This window comes from Dictyostelium purpureum, assembly GCF_000190715.1.
Source record: "Dictyostelium purpureum unplaced genomic scaffold DICPUscaffold_40, whole genome shotgun sequence".
In the NCBI taxonomy this organism is placed as follows: Eukaryota; Evosea; class Eumycetozoa; order Dictyosteliales; family Dictyosteliaceae; genus Dictyostelium; species Dictyostelium purpureum.
Window position 1 is genome coordinate 1 of NW_003519377.1, and position 15,308 is coordinate 15,308.

At 23.5% G+C, this 15,308-nt stretch overlaps 7 protein-coding genes across 7 annotated transcripts in view; 4 read left to right on the plus strand and 3 right to left on the minus strand.

Annotated features, from left to right (window-relative positions):
• Positions 1-555: 555 nt before the first annotated feature.
• Positions 556-1,433, plus strand: DICPUDRAFT_76139 (uncharacterized protein; the record flags this gene model as incomplete). Its single annotated transcript, XM_003285149.1, has 2 exons — positions 556-1,014; positions 1,110-1,433. 2 exons carry the CDS (start codon positions 556-558, stop codon positions 1,431-1,433), a joined length of 783 nt encoding a protein of 260 aa, XP_003285197.1.
• A 713-nt stretch (positions 1,434-2,146) lies between these two features.
• On the plus strand, positions 2,147-3,049 carry DICPUDRAFT_149056 (uncharacterized protein; the record flags this gene model as incomplete). Its single annotated transcript, XM_003285150.1, has 2 exons — positions 2,147-2,677; positions 2,741-3,049. 2 exons carry the CDS (start codon positions 2,147-2,149, stop codon positions 3,047-3,049), a joined length of 840 nt encoding a protein of 279 aa, XP_003285198.1.
• A 284-nt stretch (positions 3,050-3,333) lies between these two features.
• Positions 3,334-4,676, minus strand: DICPUDRAFT_76141 (uncharacterized protein; the record flags this gene model as incomplete). Its single annotated transcript, XM_003285169.1, has 4 exons — positions 3,334-3,713; positions 3,787-3,904; positions 3,981-4,510; positions 4,655-4,676. The coding sequence occupies 4 exons, from the start codon at positions 4,674-4,676 to the stop codon at positions 3,334-3,336; spliced, it is 1,050 nt and encodes a 349-aa protein (XP_003285217.1).
• A 669-nt stretch (positions 4,677-5,345) lies between these two features.
• On the minus strand, positions 5,346-6,770 carry DICPUDRAFT_29025 (uncharacterized protein; the record flags this gene model as incomplete). The annotated part of the gene is made up of 1 exon (XM_003285170.1): positions 5,346-6,770. The coding sequence occupies one exon, from the start codon at positions 6,768-6,770 to the stop codon at positions 5,346-5,348; it is 1,425 nt and encodes a 474-aa protein (XP_003285218.1).
• A 434-nt stretch (positions 6,771-7,204) lies between these two features.
• Positions 7,205-8,363, minus strand: DICPUDRAFT_17550 (uncharacterized protein; the record flags this gene model as incomplete). Its single annotated transcript, XM_003285171.1, has 4 exons — positions 7,205-7,456; positions 7,517-7,871; positions 7,954-8,103; positions 8,164-8,363. Coding segments are annotated over 4 exons (957 nt in total), but the record flags the coding sequence as incomplete, so codon positions are not given.
• A 1,770-nt stretch (positions 8,364-10,133) lies between these two features.
• On the plus strand, positions 10,134-11,597 carry DICPUDRAFT_53427 (uncharacterized protein; the record flags this gene model as incomplete). Its single annotated transcript, XM_003285151.1, has 3 exons — positions 10,134-10,152; positions 10,254-10,387; positions 10,521-11,597. The coding sequence occupies 3 exons, from the start codon at positions 10,137-10,139 to the stop codon at positions 11,595-11,597; spliced, it is 1,227 nt and encodes a 408-aa protein (XP_003285199.1).
• Positions 11,598-11,988: 391 nt separating this feature from the next.
• The window catches only part of DICPUDRAFT_76145 (uncharacterized protein), a gene marked incomplete at both ends in the record, with an annotated part of 3,953 nt that continues 633 nt past the window's right edge, over positions 11,989-15,308 (plus strand). Inside the window, 3 exons of the mRNA XM_003285152.1 lie at positions 11,989-12,182; positions 12,256-12,578; positions 12,645-15,270. Coding sequence (XP_003285200.1) covers positions 11,989-12,182; positions 12,256-12,578; positions 12,645-15,270 — 3,143 coding nt within the window. The remainder of the gene's footprint in view (positions 12,183-12,255; positions 12,579-12,644; positions 15,271-15,308) is intronic.

The following is a 15,308-nucleotide window of genomic DNA, read 5'->3' on the forward strand; positions in this document are numbered from 1 at the left end:
GTCTAAAAATTTAGGACTCTGTTTTCAAAACGAATCTTCTAAAAATAAAAAAAATAATTATAAATAAAAAACAATTTTTAAAAATAAATAGATCGCATCATGGAGGTCTAAAATTTCAAAAAAAAAAAAAAAAATAATTTCCCAGTGGCGTTTTTTTTTTAATTTTTCGAAAATTTTTAAAAAAATTAATATGAGAAATAATTTTTAATCACAATGGACAACTAATTTGGGGAATAATAATTTTTATGGAACAAAAAATATAATAAAAATTATATAATATGGTGCAACGATATTTTCAATGGAATCATGAATTATGAAATGATGCATAATTTAGTCAGAAAATTTAATTTTTTTTTTTTTATTTTAATTTAATTTAATTTAATTTTTTTTTATTTTTATTTTATTTTTTTATTTTTAATTTTTTTTTAATTAATTTATATCAGTGTTTATTTATTATATTTAATATTTATTTATTTACCTAAACACCTATTCACCTATTTACATTTTTACCTCTTAATTATTTATATATATAGTTTTTATATGTGTTAGTTAAAAATGATAGAACAGGAATCAGAACAAATATTAAAAAAAGATAGTAATAATAACTATATCGATAATAATAATAGCAATAGTTACAGTAATAATAATATTAATAAAAACCATAATATAAATTTTAATAATATAAAATTTAAAAACACATTAGTATTAAGAAAAGATATAATTAGAGATAGATTTGAAAATTATTATTTTCCAAATCAGTTGGAGGGTTATATTGATAAATTGGAATATCATAGTGCAATTTCAAATATTAATAGCTTTAAATCAAATTCATTAATAAAATTCAACCTATCAATATTTATATCATCCTTAACAATTGTTTCATTCATTATTCAGTTAGTTTATTTTAGTTTAAAAGACCCACTCTATTTTATTCATTTTTGTGTTTTATATTTTTCTTTAATAGTATTATTTTATATTATAATTAAAACATTAACATTCTATAAATTTAAAAGAGTATGTAATTTTAATAAAAAATAATAATATTATAATAATACTTATTCTCTCTCTCTCTCTACATTAATAATAAATTTATTTGTATACAAAAAAAGTATATACACGATATAGATATATTATTTCTAGGAATAAATGAAACTTTCGAAAAGCAATTCAGCATCACATTTGTACCTATTTTTCATAAAACATTTAAGCTTTCAATTGCTTCAATAGTTTTAAGTATATTTATTTCAAATACCTGTGTAGAGTTATCCCAAATAGAGATCCAATATCCAAGTATTCCACATATAACAAATTCTTCAAAAAGCATGACAGCTTTAGATATCGATGGGGCTAATAGCATAATTGGTGGAAATACTAGCTTTGATATTGTCGGTAACACATCATTAGCTAATAGTCCTTTTACACATTTAGTATAAAAAAAAAACCAAATAAAATAAAATAATAATTACAAACAATAAAATAAATAAAATATTAACCATTTTTCCCTTTCTTTTACAATCTAATAAAACTGGTACTAATGATAAATATATCGGAATTATTTATTTTTACTAATAAAATAAATAACATTATTATTATTTTTTTTTTTTTTTTTTTTTTCACCATTTTTCACCAATTTTTTTAATCTATATTTTTTTTTTTATTTATTCATTTTTATTTGGTTATTATTTTCATTTTTTATATATCATTCTAGTATTTTAATTATAACATATAAATGGTTTTTTATATTTGTTTATTTTATTTTAAATTCAGATCTACATTATTTTTTTTTATTTTTTTTTATTTTGACACCATTAAAGACAACACCCAGATCTCTATTTTTTACATTAATTGCAACCCCACACAACTATATAATTATTTGCTCATTGGGATACTAGTTTTTTACAGTTTTTATATTTTGTTTAATTAATAAAAATAATTAATATTATATTAAATTTTATTGGAAAAAAAAAGAAAAAAAAAACAAACCAAATTTTTTTTTTTTTTTTTTTAAATTATTACCCCCCCCCTTAAAAACCCAAAAAAAAAAAAAGGGGGGGGAATTTTGATAGCACCCCCCTTGGGGGGGTCCCCCCCCCCCCCTTTTCCCCCTTAATTAAAAATTTATAAAAGAAATAACTATAATATAGAAATGATTAAAAATCATAGTTTAATAAATAATATAGATAAAATAAACACCTCACAAAATAATGAAACAGGTGCATATAGAATAATAAATAATAGTGATGGTACAGAAAACATTTTAATAGGTGGAGAAAGTAATTTAAATAATAATAATGGTAATAAAGACTCAATGTTAAAATCATTTAATAAAAATGACCAAGATAATCAAATACAATTAAAAGAAAAATATTATTTAAAAAAAGAAAATGGTAATTCATTTTCAACCCTATTACCAAATGAGCTGATGCCATTTTTCACATTCTCTGATTATCATAATTTAATTACTAGTATAAACAATTACAAATCACCTTCAAACAATTTTTTTATAGTAATGATTGTATTTGAATCACTTTTGTTTTTAATTTCAACTGGTCTGGGTTTATATTTTCTATCAACTGCAAATACTGGTAGATCAATTGCAATAGGTTTATTTTTATTAGTTTTATCAATTTTAACTCTGGTAGGCTGCAGCTATACTTATTTTAGAAAATCAAAAATGGTAATTATATTATATTTAATAATATTAATATATGTATACTCATTTTTTTTAATATTCGTATAGTCAATAGATGATATTGGTGATTTTTATACAAAATTAAATAAAAAATATGAATCAAAAAATTTAAAATTTACTGGGGTCTTTTCTAAAAAAGTATATCCAAAATTAGGAGATAATTATTACCAAGTAGAGAACAATGAGGTAATAATCGAGTATCCAAAGATCTATAATGCTCAAGGAGTCCTACTATACAATTTAAATACTGGTGTAGCACAATATTTAAAAATAGAATCCAATGATAATAATGATAAAGAAAACGAAAAAATTCCATTACTTTCACCATCATCCTCAATTAATAATCAAAAATTATAATAATAACAAAAAACAACAACCTCAATCTCAACAAAAATAAAAGGAAAAAAGAATGAAGAAAAAAAATAATTATATATTTGTTTTAAAAAAATATTATTTTATTTGTTTAATAAAACTATAATTTTATATAAATATACATTATATAACTATATAAAATTAAATATTATAGAATTTTAAATAATGTATTTGTAGTACTATTAATATTTTATTTTAATTTATATTTAATATTATATTTATTATTATTACTATTACTATATATTATATTATATTTTACTTTAAATTATTTATTTTGAAGAATGACCATGTTTCTTTTTGCTATCTTCAATTGATTTATAATAAAGGGTACCAAATACTAAAAGAGTACCAATCCATTGGGTATTAGTTAATGGATGGAGGTAAATAAGAGTTGAAAGTACAATTGAAACCATTTGTCTAGTGACCATAATAGTTGAGAAAATTAATGCACCAAATTCTTTAATGGTGAAATAAATAACCATTTGACCTAAACTTGCACATGCTGATAACATTGTTGAATCGAAAAATACACCATCATGAGTTGAAATAAATTGCATTGCTGGGAATAATCTACCATTAATAATTAAAATTAAAACTGAAATAATTGATGAACAACCATTAACATAAATCATTTGATCATAAGTACTCACTAAAAAAAAAAAAAAAAAAAAAAATAGTTAATATTGACCCTATAACAACAAATATGATAACCTAAAACTTACTAGTATAACCTTTGAACATTTTTTCTTGGAAAGTACTGGTAAAACTATCGAAAAACATATAAGCACACATTAAAAGGATACCATATGAAGTGTTATCACCGCCACCAGTTGAAATTTTCTAAATAATAAAAACAAAATGATTAATCATATATTTATACTTTTGTTATTGTTTAAATAATAAATTAAAAACCTACACCAGTTAAAAAGAAAATCATACAACCAGTTGTAATTGTTAAAGCAATAGCATAATCTTTTAAACCATATTTTTTACCACTAATAAAAGTACCAACTAACATAACTGGTAACATTTTACCACATTTACCTAAAGTTTGGGTTGGGAAATTAACGTATTTGAGGGCTTCGTATTGACACCATGTAGCGCAGAAATTTGAAAGTGCAACACCAAAATATTTATGAATTGGAGCAACATTCTTTAATGATTCACCTCTTCTAACTACAATAACAACTGCCATTAAAGCTGCAAAAACACGATTTGAAAGTACAAGAAAAGTTGAATCTGTAAAATATTCTTCTGATCCGTCTTGACTTTTATATGGAACACCCATTAAACGTTCTTGAAGAATACCATAAATTAAAAAGAAACCCATAATACCAAGAGTTGATAATGCTAATTTAGTATTATATCCTAATGCAGTTTTATTTTCATTATTTGGATTATTTGTAGTAGTTGTTGTATTTGAATTACTTATTTCATTTGAAATTTCTAAATTATAATTATTAAATTTGTGATATTAGTATTTATACATATAAAAAAAAAAAATTGTATATCTATGACATCATCGTAAAAAATTATTTCCTCCTATTTTTTTAATTTATTTTTATTTTCAAAAATTTGTTTAATACATACCAACTTTAGTTTCGGAACCCATGATTAAATTTTAAGAATGAGTTTTATTTTATATATTTAATTAATTAATTTATTTATTTATTTATTTATTTATTTATTTATTTACAGTATTATTATTTTTTTATCTATTATTGAAAATAAAATGCGCGCGCAATACATAAAAATATTATTTATTAAAATATAATAATTGTTTTTTTTTTTAAATTTTAAATATATCAATATTTTAATTTTATTTATAAAAGAATTTTAAATTTTAAAATTATAATTATAAAAAAAGGAAAAGAGAATAAAGGAATTATAAAATTAAAAAATAAAAAAATAAAAAAATAAAAAAAAAAAAGAAATAAAAAAAATAATTTTTTAAAAATCTAAAATTTTTTTTTTTTTTTTTTAAAATAATTATTTTAGTTTTGAAAAATTTCCGCTAGCATAGCATGAACAAAAAGAAAATTAAAAATAAAACTATAACTACTTTTCGAAAATTATTAAAAAAAAAAAAAAAAAATCTTTGGTGTTTTTTTTTTTTTTTTGTTTGCGAACAGTTAAATAATTCCATAGATCTTTTTTGAAATCTTTAAAAATTGGTTATTTAAAAAATTAAATAAATTATATTATAAAAAAAAAAAAATTTGGCACACGGTCATATTTCCAAAACTTTCAGAATGTAAAATTATTTAAATTTTATTATTATTTATGGTAATTTAATAGACTGATTAAAATTAAAATAGTTTGTTGGGTCATATTTTAATTTAATAGATTGAAGTTTTTTGTAATGTTCAATTCCATAGTATGAGCTTTCCCAATTCGTAACTTGGTCATCTGGATAGTTTTGATAGATATGTTCACCAATCGAATTGATATGATCGTCAATTAATTTTCTCCATGAGTTAAAACATTGATCGTTATCCTTTTCTATATAATTACACATAAATACTACACTCCATCTTGCTTTTCTGTGGATATAGGCCGATTCATCTGTATCTACTTTGGATGTTTGGCCACCATGGTAATATAAAGTACAACTGAAGCTTGAATAGATATCGGGTACTGTCATTTCATCAGTTGATTGTGGTACAGATTTCATAATGGTTTTAATTGCATCAATTGATTCGGGTGTGAGGTCTTTATTGATACGACATTTTGTGAATGCACGGTTATTTTGATTTGGTTCAATTAAAAATAATCTTAAAATGTCATTAAGTGATTTTTGAACTTGTAAATATGATGTTTTTTCACATACAACATTGCCTTTGAGTAAACCTAATAATTCTAAAAAGTATTTTTCACCTTCATCCGGTTTACCATTATAAAAATATGTGATTTTTGCTAAATAGGGTGGTGGTGACTGTGGTTTATTTATATTATTACTGTTATCCTGTTGTTTTGTTTGAAATCTATAGCTTTTTCTAAAATCTATTGAAATATATATTAATGTATCCATTGTTTTTGTAAAGTTGTTTATTAAATCCAAGTTTTCATAAAATGATTCTGGTGAAATTTTAATTATATTAAAGTATAACAATGGTTCTATTGGATATAGTTGAAATGTAACATCGAGTAATATTGCAAACCCTGAATGACCAGCACCTCTTAAGGCCCAAAATAAATCTACATTTTCAGTTTTTGAACAGGTTATAATTGATTCATCTGCTAGCATTACCGTCATTTCCAATACACAATCACTTGCAGTTCCCCATTTTGGTGCTAAATAATTACTTCCACCGCCCAATACAAGACCACCAACACACACATCGCCACATCCACCTCCTGGACATGCTAATCCTTTTTCTGTTACTATTTTATAAAAATCGAAATATTTTACTGCACTATTACACTTGATTTTTGCTTTATCTATATTAAACTCTAAAACTCTATTTAGCTCGCTCATGTCTATATTGACCGAATCATCTTGTATAGATTCGTTTATGCAGCTATGCCCACTATTTCTTATTGACACACCTTTATTAATTGATTTTGCATATTTTAAAGCGTTTCTAATATCATCATAACTGAAAACTTTAATATAACAAAATGGGTTTTTTACATATAAGCCATTTTGATTATTACTATAATAATTTTTATTTTCTGAATGTTTAACAATTATTAATTTATCCATTATTTGTTAAATTAAAAAAATTAAAATGAAATAAAATTAATCAAAAAAAAATAAAAAAATAAAATTTTTTAATTTGCAAAAAAAAAAAAAAAAAAATATATATTAAAAATTAAAAAAAAACCCAAATTGGGTGTGTGTTATTTAAATTTTATTTTTTACCTTTTAATCTTAACCATATGATCACCGTCATTATTTTTATTGTTTATATATAGATCATCGAGATGGTTATTATTACTGGCACTGTTTTGTTTAATGAATGAAAGGAAGAAATCGTCTGAAATCAGTTCATTTTCTTCGGTGGCTAATGTCGATAACATTTCCACATTTAAATTGATGTCCCCGTTGGTTTCGAACGATTGAAATTCACCCACCTCTATAACAGCTCCTATGATAAAATCGTCATTATCATTTATAATATTCTCTTTTGAATTTATTTCTTTATTATAAATTTCTGTTCCTTTGATTGATTTGATGGTTTCTGCAATCATATCTTTCTGGTTTAAAGAATCTATAAAGTTTTTAAATATTGATGCTTTTAAAATATTTTTGTTAGTATTTTTTAAATTTTTATTATCACTATTCATATTTCTTATTAAAAAGAAATCCTCTACTCTATATAGTTCATATGGGTATGCATAGTTGTGTAATATGGAGCATAAAAACATTTCCACTAATATAAAACAATTCTAAAAATAAAAAAATAATTAGTAGTTTTAAAAATAGTTTTAAATTTTTAAAATAGTTACATTAATAAAGATAATATTATCTTTATGATGCTCTATATTCCCAATTAAAGCAATAGGAAAAAAATAATTAAATATTTTAATTCCATATATTTGCCAAAAACATAAAGCGACTACAACTTTAACCGAAAGGAATTTTAAAACTGGGTGATAGGGTTTAATCTCATCATGCATAATTTTTAGAAACATAGAAAGAAAGTACAGGGAAAGAGATACCGAAAGGGTACCAAGTGCGGCTTGGTATGGATAAAATCTTTTAAACTGCAAAAAACCATCACCTTCATAATTATATATTGTTAAAAATATATTTATTACAGTTAATAAAGGTTTTACAATTACATATTGTAAAATACCAATTCTAAGATACTGCAATGTTTTTCTGCATATAAAAAGATCAAATGTTAGAAAATATAGATAATTAAAACTATATGGATACTTACTCGTTGGGTTTATATTCAAAAATATTTCTAAATATTTTTTTTGGTAGTAAATAAATGGGTTCATGGGTTTCTAAATGAATAACTATATTTTTATCACCTACGTAATTTATTAATAGTGCAAAAAAACAGTATATTACATAAGATTCGTAACTAGATAAAATCAAAGGTTAGTATATTAAGATTAGTTTACTATATTAAAATTTTATTTACCAATCTCTTATGAATGCCAAATAGATTTCTAATTCAACTTTATAAATTGACAATAGCGTTAAAATAGAGTATAGGGGTATCATCAAAAGGATTCTAATTATATATCTTTGATGATTGGGTGATACATAGTATTTTAAATGTTTATATATTAAATGTATCGTTATATAAAAAGTTAACATACATAATATAGAACCAATTAAAGCTATTAATTTTACAGAAAATATAAAATCTTTATATATCATTTTTATATATTTTTATATAAAAATTTATTAAAATATATAAAATAATTATATATAAAAGCTATATTAAAAATAATATGGCTTTAAAAAGTTTAACTTTAATTAAAGTTAATATTTAAATTAAGTGTAATTTAAATCACATTTTTTTTTTCAATATAAATTTAATTATAATCTCATTCCATATAGAGTTACTCATGATTAACCCACCCACAAAAAAAAAATAATAAAAAATAAAAATAAAAAAAAAAACAATTTAAATAAAGAAAACAATATAAAAAAAAAATATTCATAATAGATTACCCCTTTCTCAATTTATAATTTATCTTAAATATTCAAGTGAGTTGTTGTTTTATGCATCGTGATTATATAATAAATACAAAAAAAATAATTTAAATTATATTTAAATAATTTAACCACTCAAAAAAATGTTTTAAAAAATCATTGATAACTTTTGGTGTCAATGGACAATATTAAAAATATATTTAGAGTATACCCTATTTTATTAAATTTTTGAGAATCAATCTATTGCCTTTCTTGTCTAGTCTACTAGATATATTTTTAACTTAACAGTTTTTAAAAAATTAATCAATCATTACATCATTTAAAAAGGTATATATTTTTAATTTCTTTTTTCATTACCAAAGAAAAACAAAATTAAATTTTTTCCTATTTTGTATATATAATAATAATAAATAAAAAAAATTGAAATTAAATATAATTATATATATATTGTGTAAATTAAATATTGGAGAATTCGATATCGCCCAATTAAACTCAAACATTCCATTTTTAACAACTTATCAATTTGACCCCAATTATAATAATAATATAATGTATACAGGGAGATATAGTTAAACTTAATTATTTTGGGGGTGACTAAAATAAATATTATTGTAAATATGTTGAAAATTTAAATAAAAAAAAAAAAAAAAAAAAAAATAACTACGAAACACCCAACCCCTCTTTAAGTGCTTGGTTAATTCCTTCAAGGATAATGACTGACATTTTTAATAATCTATTATAAAGACACAGTGTGTTTATTTTTAATTATATTTGTATATCTAAATTAGTATTTTTTATTATTTTTTTTTTTTAATTTAATTTAATTTTTTTTTAATTTTTTTTTTTTTTTGAGAGCGCATAAATACCAGAAGAAAATAATTGAATTAAAAGCAGTTGTTTTATTCAAGAAACAAATAAAAAAGCAATTTTAAAGATGTTATTCAGTATGTTTGGGTTATTGTTTATTATAATTTTTAAAAACCTCTAATTGTTTTTTTTTTTTAAAATTAGAATCAATTTCAAATCTTGGTCAAGTAAACAAAAATTCTTTGTCATCTACAAATAATTCAAACTACTCTGGTTCCTTGCAAAGCCAAGATAAGAATAATGTTTCTAAAAGCAGCTATAAAATGATTATAAAGGGCTCTATGATGGTTGCAGAGGGTATCTGGAGTTTCTTTTAAACAAAGCTTTTTCAATCTCTTTTTATGGTTTTTGTGTAAAAAAAAATTTAATATTTATATTAAATAGATGTATATATCTTTTTCTGGTTTTTTCAAATAAAGAATTTTCTTTTTTAAAAATAAGATTTTTTTTTTATAATTTTATATTATTTTAATTTTTTTTTTAATTTTTTTTTTTTTTTAATTTAATTTTTTTTAAAATATTTATAATTTTTTTTTTTTTTTTTTTTATTATTTTTATTATTTTTCCACAATTACATATAAAGAAATGAACCCACAAGAAGGTATAAAAGAAATAATATAATAAAAAGTTTTTTAAAATATAAATAAATTATTAATAGTGTTTAATTTTTTTCAAACATAAATAAAAAATAAAAAAATTAAGAACATCCAACTGTTAGTATTTTTAGAGAATTTTTACAAATTAGAACTGACCATCCAACTCCAGATTATGAATCCTCAACTAAATTTTTAGTTAAAAAAGCAGAAGAATATGGTATTCAATATGAAGTTTATAGAGTAAGCAGAACTAATTTCAAATATACATATAAATTCAAAAATAGAAATATTTAGATTTATACAAGCAGAAACAATGACAACAACAACAACAAAAATTTATAGAAATTAATATTTAATTATTTTTTAAAATTAGGAAACAGGTTTACCAATTGTTATTATGAAAATTGAAGGTGAGGACCAAACTTTAAAATCAGTTTTATTAAATTCACATGTCGATGTTGTACCAGCAGTTACCGAATCATGGAAGGTCAATCCATTTGCAGCAACCAAAGATGAAAAAGGTGACATTTATGCTAGAGGTACACAAGATATGAAATGTGTTTGCATTCAATTCCTCGAAGTTGCACACCGTATCGCCAAGAGCGGCAAAAAGTTAAAGAGAAATCTTTATTTAACCTTTGTACCAGACGAAGAAATTGGTGGCACTGGAAAGGGTATGGAAATCTTTGTATACACTGAAAAATTCAAACAATTAAATGTTGGTCTCTGTTTAGATGAAGGTTTAGCATCACCAACTGAAGATTTCACTGTTTTCTATGGTGAAAGAGCTCCATGGTGGGTACATATTACAGCTGTAGGTAATGCTGGTCATGGTTCAAGATTCATCGAAGGCACCGCTGTCGAAAAATTAATGAGAACCGTCAATAAAATGTTAGCATTCAGACAAGAACAATCTGAAAAACTTCATAAATGCGATCATGAATGTGGTAAAAAATTAGGTGACGTCACATCATTAAACTTAACTGTATTAAAAGCTGGTATTCCTCAAGATCACAGCAACAACTATAGCTACAATGTAGTACCAACTCAAGCTGAAGCAGGTTTCGATATTCGTATCCCACCAACTGTCAACCTTGAAGAATTTTTACAACAATTAAAAGACTGGACCGCTGAAGAAGGTTTATCTTTTAAATTTGCAAGCTATATTGATAAAAACGAAATGACCAAATTAGATTCAGACAACAAATGGTGGGAAAATTTCAAAGCTTCTGCAAAAGCTTTAGATATCAACCTTGTAACTGAAATTTTCCCAGCTGCTACAGATTCACGTTTCATTCGTAATTTAGGTATTCCAGCATTTGGTTTCTCACCAATCAACAACACCCCAATTCTCTTACATGACCACAACGAATTTTTAAATGAAAAAGTTTTTATCAGAGGTATTGATATTTTTATGGGTATCATTCCAAATTTAGTTAATATGGAATAAATGTTTTTTTTTTTTTTAAACGATAATAAAAAAGTTGATAATAAAAACAAATATATTTTTAATTTAACATTTAAATATGGAATTATTTAATTTTTTTTTTATTTTTTTTTTTATTTTTTTTTTTTAAAAAAATAAAAAATAAAAATTTTTCAAATTTTTAAAAAATTTAAATTTTTTTTTTATATTCAAATTATAACTGTGATATTTAATAAATTGTTTATATATATAAAACTTTAGAAATATATGATAGAATAATAGTATTTAAATAACAATAAATTATAACAATTTACAATGAATTAAAACGATTGGTTAAAATTTTTTTTTTTAATTAAAATAATAAAGATTTTTTTATTTTAATAAATTTTAAAACCTATATTTAACGAATAAAAAAATGCAAAAAGAAGATAATAATAATAATAATAACAATAATAGCAATAATAATAATAACAATAATAACAATAATAATAACTACAATAATTATAATAACCATAATAACAATGAAATGAATAACAATAATAATTATTATAAAAATAATAACAACTATTATGATAGAAATAATAATATTCAAAGGTATAATAATAATAGGTATGATTTTAAATATTTAATAATATAAACATTTTAAAATCTTATAAATTAATAAAATTTTAATAATTTAAAGGGATTATAGAGAAAATAGAGGCAGCAACTATGTAAATAATAATTATAGAAACAATAATTTTAATAGAAATAATAACAGAGGTATCGATAGAGAGAGAATAAGAGATGATAGCTCAAGAACAAATAATAACAATAGCTATAGAGATCGCGATAGAGAAAGAGAAACATTTATTGGTGATGAAAATTTTAATAATAATAATAATAATAATAACAATAACAACAACTATAATTCAACAAATAGTCGGGAAAGAAAGACCAAAGTTGATTGGGAGGTTTCAGACTCACCATTAAAAAGGAGAAAACAAGATGATGAAGACTTTGAAGGTAAGTTCTTTTGAAATAGTTTTTTTTTATAAATATATATTAATAAATATTTAATGTATACCATAGATAAACACATGCCTTATCAACAGCAACAACAGCAACAACAGCAACAACAACAACAACAATATAATAAAAGAAATTATAATAGATCAAGATCACCCTCTCCAAATTTACATAGACAACAAAGCCTATCGCCCTCGAGAAATCAATATTATAATAAAAATAGACTCTCACAATCAAACTCACCCCCACATTTAGAAAGAAGCAATAGTAATAGTAGTTTAAATAGTAGTGGGGGTTTTAAAGATAATAGTACCGAAAAAAATGAATCTTATAATAGTAATAATATGAATACGATTAACAATAGTAATATTAATGAAAATACCACAAACTCTACAAATATCAATACACCCAAACTACCAGTAACACCAATGTTAGAAGTTGCAATTAACCAACTAGCCAACTCATCTCTAATCACTTCAAATCCGAATACACCAAGTGTTAATAAAGAAAATTCCAATATTAAAATGGAAAGTTTAAATTTAAACAATAATGATAAATCAACTGATAACCCACAATCAATTGATAATGAATCGACCAATAAAACAGATCCACAATCAAAATCTATGAATCCCTTATTTTTCGGTTGGGGTAAAGGTTTGGCATCAGTAGCTAAAGATCCAAATCAATCAAATGAACAACAGAGTGAACAAAGTGAACAAACTAATGAACAAGAACAACAAACAAATGAACAATCAACTAATGAAGAAAACTCAGAGTCAAAACCAAAATCAACAGAAATAATTAATGAAAATATTAATTATAATAATGAAAACCACAGTTCTCCAATATTAAACCAACCTTCATCATCACCAACCATACCAGAAGTTAACCTAACATTAGACTCCACTACTAATTTAATGCCATCTCTTTCATTATCATCACCACAAATCCAGCCAGTCTCACCAACAATACCCCAGTTTCGTAATAATCACTCAGGAGGGCCGTCATTGATGTCAAATTTACAAAAATCACCACCTTTAACAAGTACCAGCGATTATGGTAACCAACAACAATATTATAACCAACAGCAACAACAACAACAACAACAACAACAATATCAGGAACATCAAAATCAACAACAACAATATCAACAACAGCAATATCAGCAACAACAACAATTCCAGAATCAAAAAAACTCATTAATTCAATCACATGAAGCATCAATGACACAATATGAAAATGAAATTGAAATTGCAAAAAATCAATTGAATAAAATTAATGAAAAATTAGAAAAATATAAATCCAAAGAAGAAGGATTGAACCAAAAAATAAAAGAAAGAGAAATAAAACAACAAGAAGAGGAATTAGAGCAACAAGAAAAAGAAAAAAAAGAATTAAAGAGAAAACAATTACAACAAGAGAAAAAAGAAAAACAAAAACAACAAATTGTACCAACAATCAAACAAATTTTTGGCGATGCTGAACAAGACATCTACGAAGAGAATAGAGATTTAGCGAAATTTTCACACTCTAAAATATTTTTTCAAAAATGTTTCAAGGTGTTTGATCCAACCAACAACAACATAAATGTAAAAACCAACGAAAAAAATAGAGACCACTCTGACTCTATGCCTATAAGAGAGATGATTTGTAGCGATGTAACAGATTTCCCTATATATTATGAAAATATGAAAGAGCACGAAGATATTAAAGGCAACATGAAAAAAATTCTACGAAAGAGACAAAAACAACTAAAGAGATATAACGATAAACAGGTCAAAATGTACAACTCTGCAATTAGCACATTCAAAAAGAAACTCGATAAATTAGATGAAAAGTATGATTTAGAGCAACAACAACAAGAACAAAAGCAATTACAATTACAACAACAAGCTTTACAACAAAAACAAAGAAAATCTGGTACCTCCACTCGTCCAGATTTAAGAACCAATACTTCAACCTCAAGAAATGTTTTGACTCGTCGTAGCAATATTTCAGATATAGTGCCAGATGATGAACTATTCAATGTTATACAGCAACTCAATAAGCAGGATGCTCAAGAAGACCCACTTGGTAGATATCAACAAATGATGGCTACTATTCCACCAATGCTCTCACCATACGAAAGAAATATACACTATTATAACTTTAATGGCTTTATAGTTGATCCTATTGCCTCTGAAAAACAAAGAAAATCCCTCATTGTTTGGACCGATGAAGAAAAACAGAAATTTGTAAAGAAATACCTTCAATATCCAAAAAAGTTCTCCAAAATAGCCTCATTCTTTGAAAATAGAACCACCGAAGAAATGATCGTTTTCTATTACAACAATAAAAAAACTTTAAACCTTAAACAAATGCTATTAGAGTCGCAAACAAAGAAACGTGGTAGAAAATCAACTCCATTCGATCCAATGAACTATTTAGCATCTGATAAAGCAGCAACCAACTTTTTAGGTATAAATTCGAGCACCAGTCAAAGCAATAATGTTGTAAATTCACCAATATTAACACCAAAAGGTAGAGCTGGAAGAGTTGCAAAAAAGCCTGCTGGTTCTATAAATACAACAACAACAACACCAGCATTAAATGAATATTTAGAGTCACCACTTTTATCACAAACATCAATTCCAACTACACCAAGATTAACTGCAAGAGAACAAATGATAATTGCAACCAACATTAGCATGTCTCCAAAATCACCCTCATTATCACAAAACCCCTCAT